Here is a 12,481-nt window from a genome sequence, read left to right on the forward strand (position 1 = left end):
CTCTTATCAAGAGCGACTTACAGGAGCAATTAGGGTTAAGTGCCTTGCTTAAGGGCACATCGACAGATTTTTCACCTAGTCGGCTCGGGGATTAGAACCAGCGACCTTTCGGTTACTGGCACAACGCTCTTACCCACTAAGCTACCTACCGCCTGATATTCACCTCTTCTTCACGGAGACTACGAATATGTCATTAGTATGTATAAGAGGATGAATAATTTAAGTACCTTAATTCTGCAAAACCATTTACTAGGTGACAGAATAGTGCAATTACCTTCTGTACCGTTGTGGTGTTCTGTGGTGATCTTTCTGGAATTTGCAATATCTTTACCTCATCTGCCCCTTGCACTATCCAACCACTTGCAATTTACTGCTGACAATAAATAATAACCAACATCAGTAAATATAGCCTACATTACATTAAAAACACTCTCTTTTTCTTCTGCAGATTTCTCTATAGCCACTGCAGACCAGTGCAGTCATGTTCAGGAACAGCTTGAAGATGCTGCTTGGCGGCAAGTCCAACCGCAAAAATCGCAACAGTGGTAAGTCAGTCTGACCAGTGTTGTGTATGTGGTGTGTCTGTCTGTATGTGTGTAAAGCTTGCCACTCACAGTTTAACTATGTGCTTCAATAATACAACATATGACATAGTGTGGTTATCGCCTGCTATTGAAGTCACTGAGATCTACCAGTGATGTCTCTCTTTGCCACGATGAACCAACTCATTAACCTAAGCACTTATACTTGCCTCCTTTCACAAATTGGCATCTGCCTAGCTTTTTTTAGGGGGAAAAAAACGTGACTCGCGATTCAAGAAGCAGTGCACTGCTGCTGAGGTCAGAACGAGATGCCTGTGGAGCGGAGCGTGCCACACGTTCAGTAGAGACGTGTGGAGCTTGTCTTTGGGATGCAGCTGGTTATGTTCACGTCTCCTAAAAATGTATGCAGTGTCAGCTATACAGTAGACCCCAAACACTCTTTTACTCAAGTTACTCATCTCCCGGAAACGGTTTGAGGTCATTCACAAAGGGTTTCAGTCCCCATGAAACTGGAGACCGGTTGTATCCTATCATTTGTTCCTTTTAACTTGAAGAAACTTTATATGAATGTAAGTTACACGATTCTATTACTGCCCTTGTCTGACCAAGGACATGTTTTGCAGCATGGTGAATATAGTTTTGCAGTTTCATTACAGTAGTTCCTACAGGCTCAAAATGTTAGCAACGTAAAAATGTGTTACATTGTGCTGTAGGTCGGACAGTACAGTCAATGGCTTGAGGAAGTAAAGTTGTACCACCATTGGACTTGAACTCTTTTATCATCAACTGAGTTGCTTTTCCTCAAGACTTGAGATTCACTGGTGTACATTTCTGCTACAGTGTAGCAGTAGGTTCTGTAGGCTCATAAAGAACTGACCTCTGGGAGAAAATCTGAGCCAACCAAACACACAGTAACAAAGTGTTTTAAACCATGCCACAGTGTCAAGAGACCCTCTGTTCCACACAAGCCCACACTGTGTCCACTCTTGACACGTTGTCATTTCAATTAGGATGAAAGGTCGCTAATAGCCACCATTTAAAAGGGCCAGAAAGGTTTTCAAGGCAGGGGGCCAGTCAGCGATAGTACCTCGCGTTTAATTCCATGTCCCTGTAAATTGTTGAAGTTGCTAATAGCAAAGGCTGTCTTCGTGGCAACGTGCAACCTCAGTCATGACTGTGTTCTGCACCCCAGCAGGGAGATGTGGTAGATCTTGGCCACTACTCGTCGGGCGTATATGTTTTTCTTCCTAAAGCGGGCGCTGAGAGGAAAGTGTCCAGCTCTACGCTGTGTTTACCATCGGAAAAGTGCCACCCCAGTGTGTTCAGAGCTCCTCAGTTCCAGCCAAACAGAGTGAGAACCGTGACTCAGCAAACGGGCTAGTCCTTTCAGAGCGGCAAGTGTAGTCTCTAAATCTGAAGCAATGGTTTTCATCTTTCATAACCGCTCCCTTTTTCCAGGATAGTTGTGGTAATTGAGAGCTAAAAGCCTGTGGTATCTCTTTTCCCAGAAAGCCATTTTGGATTTCCTCAGCTCTTGTCTTGTCAGACCACAGATAGTTATGAATGGCCATAGAGGGCTAATGAGGGTAATACAAGGTTATTAGGGGTCACAAGATACTATGAATGGACTGTGTACCACAGAAGTCTCATGTTGAAGGGCCCCAAAATGAACTCATTGGCCTTACTCTTGAGGCAGAAAGTAATTTTAGAATACTGTTGAAATAGAGCCATTCTGGTTTTGTCGTGGGCTGGCAGAGGGTAGCAGGCAGGGGGCGATGAGGTGGGGGGGAAGGGAGCCAGAGATGTTTGGGCTCTGTACCAAGCCTGGCGTGGATGAGGTGCACTCCTGTCTACTCATTTTCCCTCTTGAGATGTTAGGGGCTCAATCATAGCCAGCTGTTGACCAGAATGCTGTACTGCTGCCAACATCGAGGAGCATTTAGAATACAAGATTATTATGTGACACAGAATCTAACGTGACACCAAACTACCACAACAGTTGGTCTTGTTAAAGCAGTCTTTCTTTCTCCAAGGATGGTCTGTTTCAAATTTCCCTGGGATGCAGTTTTATTTATATAAAATACCCCCCACCAGTTCTGGCAAATAATTTATGACTAGCATTCTCTCTTCCCATGTACTTGTTATTTTGTTGGTCTCAAATATATATTATAAGGTTGGTATGCTGCCTCTTGTCTCTGTGATGAGGTGTGAATGAATGAGTCAGGCGTAGGAGGTAAAACACAGAAGTCCAGAGTTATACCGTTTACATAAATAAAACGCACCAAGCGTCAAAACGAAACTATCACAAGGGAAATATGCCACCTTGGCAATAACAAATGGAGGAGTAGCTCAACCGAGCTACTCGCTCTCACAATGAAACAATCACTCACAAAGACAAGGGGAACAGAGGGAACACTTATACACATACTAATTAGGGGAATGAGCACCAGGTGTGTGTGTGATTGACAAGACATGACAAGTGGAGTGATGAGAATGGGATCGGCAGTAGCTAGTAAGCCGGTGACGACGAACGCCGAAACCTGCCTGAACAAGGAGGGGAGGCAGCCTCGGTGGAAGTCATGACAGTACCCCCTCCCCCCCCGACGCGCGGCTCCAGCAGTGTGCCGACCCCGGCCTCGGGGACAGCCAGGAGGACGCGGAGCAGGGCGAGTCGGATGGCGACGGTGGAAATCCCTCAACAGGGAGGGATCGAGGATGTCCCTCCTTGGGACCCAGCACAGTTCCTCCGGACCGTACCCCTCCCACTCCACGAAATACTGTAGGCCCCCCACCCGACGCCTCAAATCCAGTATGGAACGGACCGAGTACGCCGGGGCCCCCTCGATGTCCAGAGGAGGTGGAGGAACCTCCCGCACCTCAGACTCCTGGAGCGGACCAGCTACCACCGGCCTGAGGAGAGACACATGAAACGAGGGGTTAATACGGTAAACGGGGGAGTAACAACCTGTATGTAACCTCGTTTATCCTCCTCAGGACTTTACACGGCCCCACAAACCGCGGGCTCAGCTTCTGGCAGGGCAGGCGGAGGGGTAGATTCCGGGTTGAGAGCCAGACCCCATCCCCCGGTACGAAAACCGGGGCCTCCCTGCGGTGGCGGTCAGCGTTCGCCTTCTAACGACGCACGGTGCGCTGGAGGCGAATGTGGGCAGCGTCCCAAGTCTCCTCCGCGCGCCGAAACCAGTCATCCACTGCAGGAGCCTCGGTCTGGCTCTGGTGCCACGGTGCCAGGACCGGTTGGTAACCCAAAACACATTGGAAGGGTGTTAGGTTAGTGGAGGAGTGGCGGAGAGAGTTCTGAGCGTATTCTGCCCATGGCAGGAACACCGACCACTCCCCCGGCCGGTCCTGACAGTAGGTCCGCAGGAACTTACCCACATCTTGATTCACCCTTTCCACCTGCCCATTACTCTCGGGGTGAAATCCAGAGGTCAGGCTGACCGAGACCCCCAGACGTTCCATGAATGCCTTCCAGACTCTAGATGTGAACTGGGGACCTCGGTCGGACACTATATCCTCTGGTACCCCATAGTGCCGGAAGACAGTAAACAGAGCCTCCGCAGTTTGTAGGGCCGTGGGGAGACCGGGCAGAGGAAGGAGGCGGCAAGACTTCGAAAAGCGATCCACAACGACCAGGATAGTGGTGTTACCTTGGGAGAGGGGAAGATCAGTAAGAAAATCAATACTAAGGTGAGACCATGGTCATTGTGGAGCTGGTAAAGGTTGTAACTTACCCGCTGGGAGGTGCCTAGGTGCCTTACTCTGGGTGCACACTGAGCAGGAGGAAACATATACCCTCACGTCCAGCAGCGCATTGTACGACCGATACCTGGATGACCAGAGGAGGGTGACGTGTGTGACCAGTAGATCAGACGATCACGGATAAGCGCAGGCACGTACTGCAGCCCAGCTGGACACTGCAGTGGAGATGGATCTGTGCGTAATGCCTGCACTATATCTGCGTCCATCGCCCATACTACCGGCGCCACAATGCATGAGGCCGGGAGTATGGGGGTGTTGTCTCTGGGCCTGTCCTCTGTGTCATACAGCCGAGACAGTGCGTCTGCCTTCACATATTCCGTGCACAGACTGTATGAGAGTGTGAAATCAAACCTGGTGAAGAAGAGGGCCCACCTGGCCAGGTGAGGATTCAGCCTCCTCGCTGCCCGAATGTACTCCAGGTTACGGTGGTCTGTCCAGACGAGGAAAGGGTGTTTCGCCCCTTCGAGCCAAAGCCTCCACACCGTCAAAGCTCGGACAACAGCCAGCAGCTCCCGATCACCAACGCCGTAGTTCTGCTCTGCTGGGCTGAGCTTCTTAGAAAAGAAGGCACAGGGGCGGAGCTTGGGTGGCGTGCCCGAGCGTTGGGATGAGACAGCGCCTATCCCTACCTCGGACGCATCCACCTCCACTACGAACGGTAGTGATGGATCGGGGTGAGCTAGTACCGGGGCGGAGGTGAACAGACCCCACAATCTACTGAAGGCCAAATCAGCCTCAGCAGACCAGCGGAGCCGGGACGGCCCACCCTTCAACAAGGAGGTAATGGGAGCTGCGACCTTGCCAAAGCCCCGAATAAACCTCCGATAGTAGTTGGCAAAGCAAAGGAAGCGCTGCACCTCCTTCACCATGGTTGGAGTCGGCCAATTACGCACGGCTGAAATGCGATCTCCATCCATCTCCACACCTGTGGTAGTAATGCGGTATCCGAGGAAGGAGATTGACTGCTGAAAAAACTCACACTTCTCTGCCTTGGCATAAAGATCATTTTCCAGCAGTCGGACCAGTAACTTGCGAACCAGGGACACATGCTCGGCGTGTGTAGCGGAATACACCAGGATGTCATCGATGTAGACCACCACACCGCGACCAAGCATGTCCCGAAACACCTCGTTCACAAAGGACTGGAAAACGGATGGAGCATTCATCAAACCGTAGGACATCACCAGGTATTCATAATGCCCCGATGTTGTGCTGAATGCTGTTTTCCACTCATCCCCTTCCCGAATATGCACCAGGTTGTAGGCACTCCTGAGGTCTAATTTGGTGAAAAAACGGGCCCCATGCATTGACTCAATCACTGAAGGAATGAGGGGAAGAGGATAACTAAATCGTACCGTCACCTTATTCAGTGGTCGATAATCAATGCACGGGCGTAAACCGCCATCTTTCTTGTTCACAAAGAAGAAACTCGAGGAAGCTGGTGAAGTGGAGGGACGTATATACCCCTGGCGCAGGGACTCGGTGATGTATGTTTCCATAGCCTCAGTTTCAGCCTGCAACAGGGGATACACATGACTCCTGGGAGGTACAGCGTCTACCTGAAGGTTTATCGCGCAATCCCCCTCCCGATGAGGTGGTCATTTAGTTGCTTGCGTCTTGGAAAATGCGAGCACCAGATCATGGTATTCGGGCGGAATGCGCACGGTGGGGTTACCGTCTGGACTTTCCACCGTGGTCGCACCAACGGAAACACCTAGACACCTACCCGGATACTCACGCGACCACCCTGTAAGAACCCTCTGCGGCCATGAAAAATTGGGGTTGTGAAGGGCTAACCACAGAATACCTAAGACGACAGGGTAAGCAGGAGACTCAATAATCAAAAAAGTGATCTGCTCAACATGCGTCTCCTGTGTAATCATGGTGACTGGTACAGTAACCTCCTTAACCAACCCGGACCCTAATGGTCGACTATCAAGTGCTCTGATGGGGAGTGGAATGGATAGGGGAACCAATGAAATGCCTTGACGGCGTGCAAATGCCCTGTCTATAAAGTTCCCAGCTGCGCCTGAATCGACTAGCGCCTTACACTGGGAAACTACCAGGTGATCAGGAAAGGAGATAGATAAGGTACAGTGCGCCGCAAAGGGCTCTGAACAAGTTTGGGTGTTCGTTACCTGGGGTGATGCATGAGTACCCTGCCTACCGCCTCCAGACCTAACGGAACGTTGACTGCGACGTGAGGTGGATTGTCCCTTCGTGCCACCAGAGTGGCACTGTCGCTGTCCTCCTGCGCTCTCTCGACCGGCGGCTCCCCCCAGCTCCATCTGCTCGGGGTCAGAGTCGTCCGGAGTGGGAACGGGCAGACCCCTACCAGGACGTCCTCTGGCTGCTAGCAGATTGTCCAGCTGGATGGCCATGTTCACCAGTTGGGAGAACGATAGCATGGCATCACGGCAGGCTAGCTCCCGTCGGACGTCCTCCCTTAGGTGGCACCGGAAATGGTCGATCAGGGCCCGCTCGTTCCACCCGGACCCCGCTGCCAGCGTTCGGAACTCCAGCGCGTAGTCCTGTGCGGTCCTCGTCCCCTGCCTCAGATGGACCAGTCGTTCGTCCGCCTGAGGGTGGGTGATCGAAAACAGCCCGAAAAAGGCGAACAAACTCCCCGTAGTCCTCCAACGCGGCACCTCCCTCATTCCACACCGCGTTGGCCCTTCTCCAGGGCTCTCCCACAAAGGCAGGAAACGAGGACGGATACCTTCTCCCGCTCCAGTGGCGCCGGCCTGATGCTGGAGAAATACAACTCTAGTTGGAGCAGAAATCCATTACATCGCACTGCCGTCCCGTCAAACGCCGGTGGCCGGGATATCTGGATCCCTCCAGGGGCAGGGGTGTAGGTGGCTGGATCCGGTTGACCAGCTGGTCTCGATAGATCGGGTCCTCTCTTCTCCAGGAGTTGTACTACCTGAAGAACCCGATCCATCGCTTCCCCCAAGCTGGCCAGCATAGAGGAATGCTCCTGGACCCTTGCCACAACTCCAGGCATGCGTTATTCTCCTGCTGACTCCATTCAGCAGGTGAGTGATTCTGTGATGAGGTGTGAATGAAGGAGTCAGGCGCAGGAGGTAAAACACTGAAGTCCAGAGTTTATTTCATTTACATAAATAAAACGCACCAAGCGTCAAAACGAAACTATCACAAGGGAAATATGCCACCTTGGCAATAACAAATGGAGGAGTAGCTCAACCGAGCTACTCGCTCTCACAATGAAACAATCACTCACAAAGACAAGGGGAACAGAGGGAACACTTATACACATACTAATTAGGGGAATGAGCACCAGGTGTGTGTGATTGACAAAACAAGACATGACAAGTGGAGTGATGGGAATGGGATCGGCAGTAGCTAGTAAGCCGGTGACGACGAACGCCGAAACCTGCCCGAACAAGGAGGGGAGGCAGCCTCGGCGGAAGACGTGACAGTCTCTGTTTTTTGTCCCTCAACCTGTACGCAAATGAAAGGAAAAGGGGAATACCTAGTCAGTTCAACTGAAATGTGTCTTCCACATTTAACCCAACCCCTCTGAATCAGAGAGGTGTGGAGGGCTGCCTTAATCGACATCTACGTCATCGGTGCCCGGGGAACAGTGGGTTAACGGCCTTGCTCAGGGGCAGAACGACAGATTTTTACTTTGTCAGCTCGGGGATTCGATCCAGCAACCTTTTGATATCCTCAGCATATGTTTGCCTTAAATTAAATCCCAGCAACTTGCTAAGTAAACATGAACGATCTCGCCACACTGGAAAACACATGTCACCTTGGGATTGATGGTTACTAGCCTCCAGATTCCTCAACTTTGGATAAGAATCAAAGCTGACGTGAGCGACAGCCAACTGCAACATGGTGCGATATCGTGTGCAGAGCGAGGAAAAAAACGGAATCTCCCAACCTGGCACAGACTGCAGTAAACATTTACCACGTGTAGATTGTAAGGCAGATCCGCTGGGTTTCCTGGAACAAGCCAAGGCAGTTCTATATTCAATGGCTATTTCTACACTGCTGTAGAGCTCAGTATTGTTACAAGTTAAGAGTCAGACTATTATTTCCCCAAGAGTAACAGCCTCACCTCACCTACCCCTTCAGAAGAGGTTCGATCACCAACTACAGTGGGGAAAAAAAGTATTTAGTCAGCCACCAATTGTGCAAGTTCTCCCACTTAAAAAGATGAGAGAGGCCTGTAATTTTCATCATAGGTACACGTCAACTATGACAGACAAAATGAGAAAAAAAATTCCAGAAAATCACATTGTAGGATTTGTTATGAATTTATTTGCAAATTATGGTGGAAAATAAGTATTTGGTCAATAACAAAAGTTTCTCAATACTTTGTTATATACCCTTTGTTGGCAATGACACAGGTCAAACGTTTTCTGTAAGTCTTCACAAGGTTTTCACACACTGTTGCTGGTATTTTGGCCCATTCCTCCATGCAGATCTCCTCTAGAGCAGTGATGTTTTGCGGCTGTCGCTGGGCAACACGGACTTTCAACTCCCCTCAAAGATTTTCTATGGGGTTGAGATCTGGAGACTGGCTAGGGCCACTCCAGGACCTTGAAATGCTTCTTCTGGCCACTCCTTCGTTGCCCGGGCAGTGTGTTTGGGATCATTGTCATGCTGAAAGACCCAGACACGTTTCATCTTCAATGCCCTTGCTGATGGAAGGAGTTTTTCACTCAAAATCTCACGATACATGGCCCCATTCATTCTTTCCTTTACACGGATCAGTCGTCCTGGTCCATTTGCAGAAAAACAGCCCCAAAGCATGATGTTTCCACCCCCATGCTTCACAGTAGGTATGGTGTTCTTTGGATGCAACTCAGCATTCTTTGTCCTCCAAACACGACGAGTTGAGTTTTTACCAAAAAGTTATATTTTGGTTTCATATGACATTCTCCCAATCCTCTTCTGGATCATCCAAATGCACTCTAGCAAACTTCAGACGGGCCTGGACATGTACTGGCTTAAGCAGGGGGACACGTCTGGCATTGCAGGATTTGAGTCCCTGGCGGCGTAGTGTGTTACTGATGGTAGGCTTTGTTACTTTGGTCCCAGCTCTAAGCAGGTCATTCACTAGGTCCCCCTGTGTGGTTCGGGATTTTTGCTCACCGTTCTTGTGATCATTTTGACCCCACGGGGTGAAATCTTGCGTGGAGCCCCAGATCGAGGGAGATTATCAGTGGTCTTGTATGTCTTCCATTTCCTAATAATTGCTCCCACAGTTGATTTCTTCAAACCAAGCTGCTTACCTATTGCAGATTCAGTCTTCCAGCCTGGTGCAGGTCTCACAATTTTGTTTCTGGTGTCCTTTGACAGCTCTTTGGTCTTGGCCATAGTGGAGTTTGGAGTGTGACTGTTTGAGGTTGTGGACAGGTGTCTTTTATACTGATAACAAGTTCAAACAGGTGCCATTAATACAGGTAACGAGTGGAGGACAGAGGAGCCTCTTAAAGAATAAGTTACAGGTCTGTGAGAGCCAGAAATCTTGCTTGTTTGTAGGTGACCAAATACTTATTTTCCACCATAATTTGCAAATAAATTCATTAAAAATCCTACAATGTGATTTTCTGGATCTTTTTTCCTCAATTTGTCTGTCATAGTTGACGTGTACCTATGATGAAAATTACAGGCCTCTCTCATCTTTTTAAGTGGGAGAACTTGCACAATTGGTGGCTGACTAAATACTTTTTTTCCCCACTGTATATACACATTCGGGTGGATGCCGATTCCTCTCCAAAATGCAGCTTACGACTACAGCACTGGGACACGCGGTGTGCTATGGCTAAGTAGCTTGTATGGATGCAGCCTTGAAGGCGGATGATGGAAAGGGACCAGAGGATGTACAGTGGGGAGAACAAGTATTTGATACACTGCCGATTTTGCAGGTTTTCCTACTTACAAAGCATGTAGAAGTCTGTAATTTTTATCATAGGTACACTTCAACTGTGAGAGACGGAATCTAAAACAAAAATCCAGAAAATCACATTGTATGATTTTTAAGTAATTAATTTGCATTTTATTGCATGACATAAGTATTTGATCACCTACCAACCAGTAAGAATTCCGGCTCTCACAGACCTGTTAGTTTTTCTTTAAGAAGCCCTCCTGTTCTCCACTCATTACCTGTATTAACTGCACCTGTTTGAACTCGTTACCTGTATAAAAGACACCTGTCCACACACTCAATCAAACAGACTCCAACCTCTCCACAATGCCAAGACCAGAGAGCTGTGTAAGGACATCAGGGATAAAATTGTAGACCTGCACAAGGCTGGGATGGCTACAGGACAATAGGCAAGCAGCTTGGTGAGAAGGCAACAACTGTTGGCGCAATTATTAGAAAATGGAAGAAGTTCAAGATGACGGTCAATCACCCTCGGTCTGGGGCTCCATGCAATATCTCACCTCGTGGGGCATCAATGATCATGAGGAAGGTGAGGGATCAGCCCAGAACTACACGGCAGGACATGGTCAATGACCTGAATAGAGCTGGGACCAAAGTCTCAAAGAAATCCATTAGTAACACACTACGCCGTCATGGATTAAAATCCTGCAGCGCACGCAAGGTCCCCCTGCTCAAGCCAGCGCATGTCCAGGCCCGTCTGAAGTTTGCCAATGACCATCTGGATGATCCAGAGGAGGAATGGGAGAAGGTCATGTGGTCTGATGAGACACAAATAGAGCTTTTTGGTCTAAACTCCACTCGCCGTGTTTGGAGGAAGAAGAAGGATGAGTACAACCCCAAGAACACCATCCCAACCGTGAAGCATGGAGGTGGAAACATCATTCTTTGGGGATGCTTTTCTGCAAAGGGGACAGGAAGAATGCACCGTATTGAGGGGAGGATGGATGGGGCCATGTATCGCGAGATCTTGGCCAACAACCTTCTTCCCTTAGTAAGAGCATTGAAGATGGGTCGTGGCTGGGTCTTCCAGCATGACAACGACCCGAAACACACAGCCAGGGCAACTAAGGAGTGGCTCCGTAAGAAGCATCTCAAGGTCCTGGAGTGGCCTAGCCAGTCTCCAGACCTGAACCCAATAGAAAATCTTTGGAGGGAGTTGAAAGTTCGTATTGCCCAGCGACAGCCCCGAAACCTGAAGGATCTGGAGAAGGTCTGTATGGAGGAGTGGGCCAAAATCCCTGCTGCAGTGTGTGCAAACCTGATCAAGACCTACAGGAAACATATGATCTCTGTAATTGCAAACAAAGGTTTCTGTACCAAATATTAAGTTCTTCTTTTATGATGTATCAAATACTTATGTCATGCAATAAAATGCAAATTAATTACGTAAAAATCATACAATGTGATTTTCTGGATTTTTGTTTTAGATTCCGTCTCTCACAGTTGAAGGTTACCTATGATAAAAATTACAGACCTCTACATGCTTTGTAAGTAGGAAAACCTGCAAAATCGGCAGTGTATCAAATACTTGTTCTCCCCACTGTATGTGTCAGCTGCAGCAATCGGAGTTTGCTGGCTAACGCCGCTCAATGGCTCTGGTGACTGCCATTGCCAGCCAAGACCGTTGGGCCTATCCCAGCACCGCCTGCTAATTGCAGGCTTTTTTGCCAGCAGCGTCGATTAAATCCAATCAAATTTAGAGGCTCCTGCAACCAAGACCAATCAGGCGCGGAGCCACGCGTTATGTAAGGAAGCTTTGCACATCGACAAAATGAGAGATTTTCACGGCAGCTGTGGGCCTTAGTTACTAGGCAGGCTGCCCCCCATCCCCACCATGTTCATTCATTACTTCCCGTTTGGTGGTAAGAGGTTATTTTCCTCAGAATTTAGTTTACCTCTTTAAATAGCACTTGTGGGAGTGATGGTGCTGAAGCCGGCAGCTTGTCAGGTATGATTTACAACCAGGGCATGTAGCTCTACTAATGGTTTCTGTTATTGAAGAGGTGCACCATGTTAATATTGTCTGCATTATATTTTATCCGAAGATGTATTCTCCTCTGAAGGATTGTGCTAATGGAGTTGAGTTTTGTAATACAGTGTCCTCATGTTTGCCCAACAGAGGCTGTAGTAAGACTATCGGACAGTTGATTTTATTTATTTGCTCTACCAAATCTCTGGCGCTAATGCGTTTATCTACCTCAGCTCTCACTCTTATCAGTCCACACTCCTCCTTCCA

At 48.9% G+C, this 12,481-nt stretch overlaps 1 protein-coding gene across 3 annotated transcripts in view; it reads left to right on the top strand.

Annotated features, from left to right (window-relative positions):
- Nucleotides 1–453: 453 nt before the first annotated feature.
- Nucleotides 454–12,481, top strand: part of LOC121550885 (protein TANC2-like) — an 86,660-nt gene continuing 74,632 nt past the window's right edge. For all 3 annotated transcript variants that reach the window (XM_045210949.1, XM_045210950.1, XM_045210951.1), the window contains exon 1: nt 454–545. In XM_045210949.1, coding sequence (XP_045066884.1) covers nt 482–545 — 64 coding nt within the window. In that variant the 5' untranslated portion in view covers nt 454–481. The remainder of the gene's footprint in view (nt 546–12,481) is intronic.

Source organism: Coregonus clupeaformis, chromosome 35 (assembly GCF_020615455.1).
Source record: "Coregonus clupeaformis isolate EN_2021a chromosome 35, ASM2061545v1, whole genome shotgun sequence".
Lineage (NCBI taxonomy): Eukaryota > Metazoa > Chordata > Actinopteri > Salmoniformes > Salmonidae > Coregonus > Coregonus clupeaformis.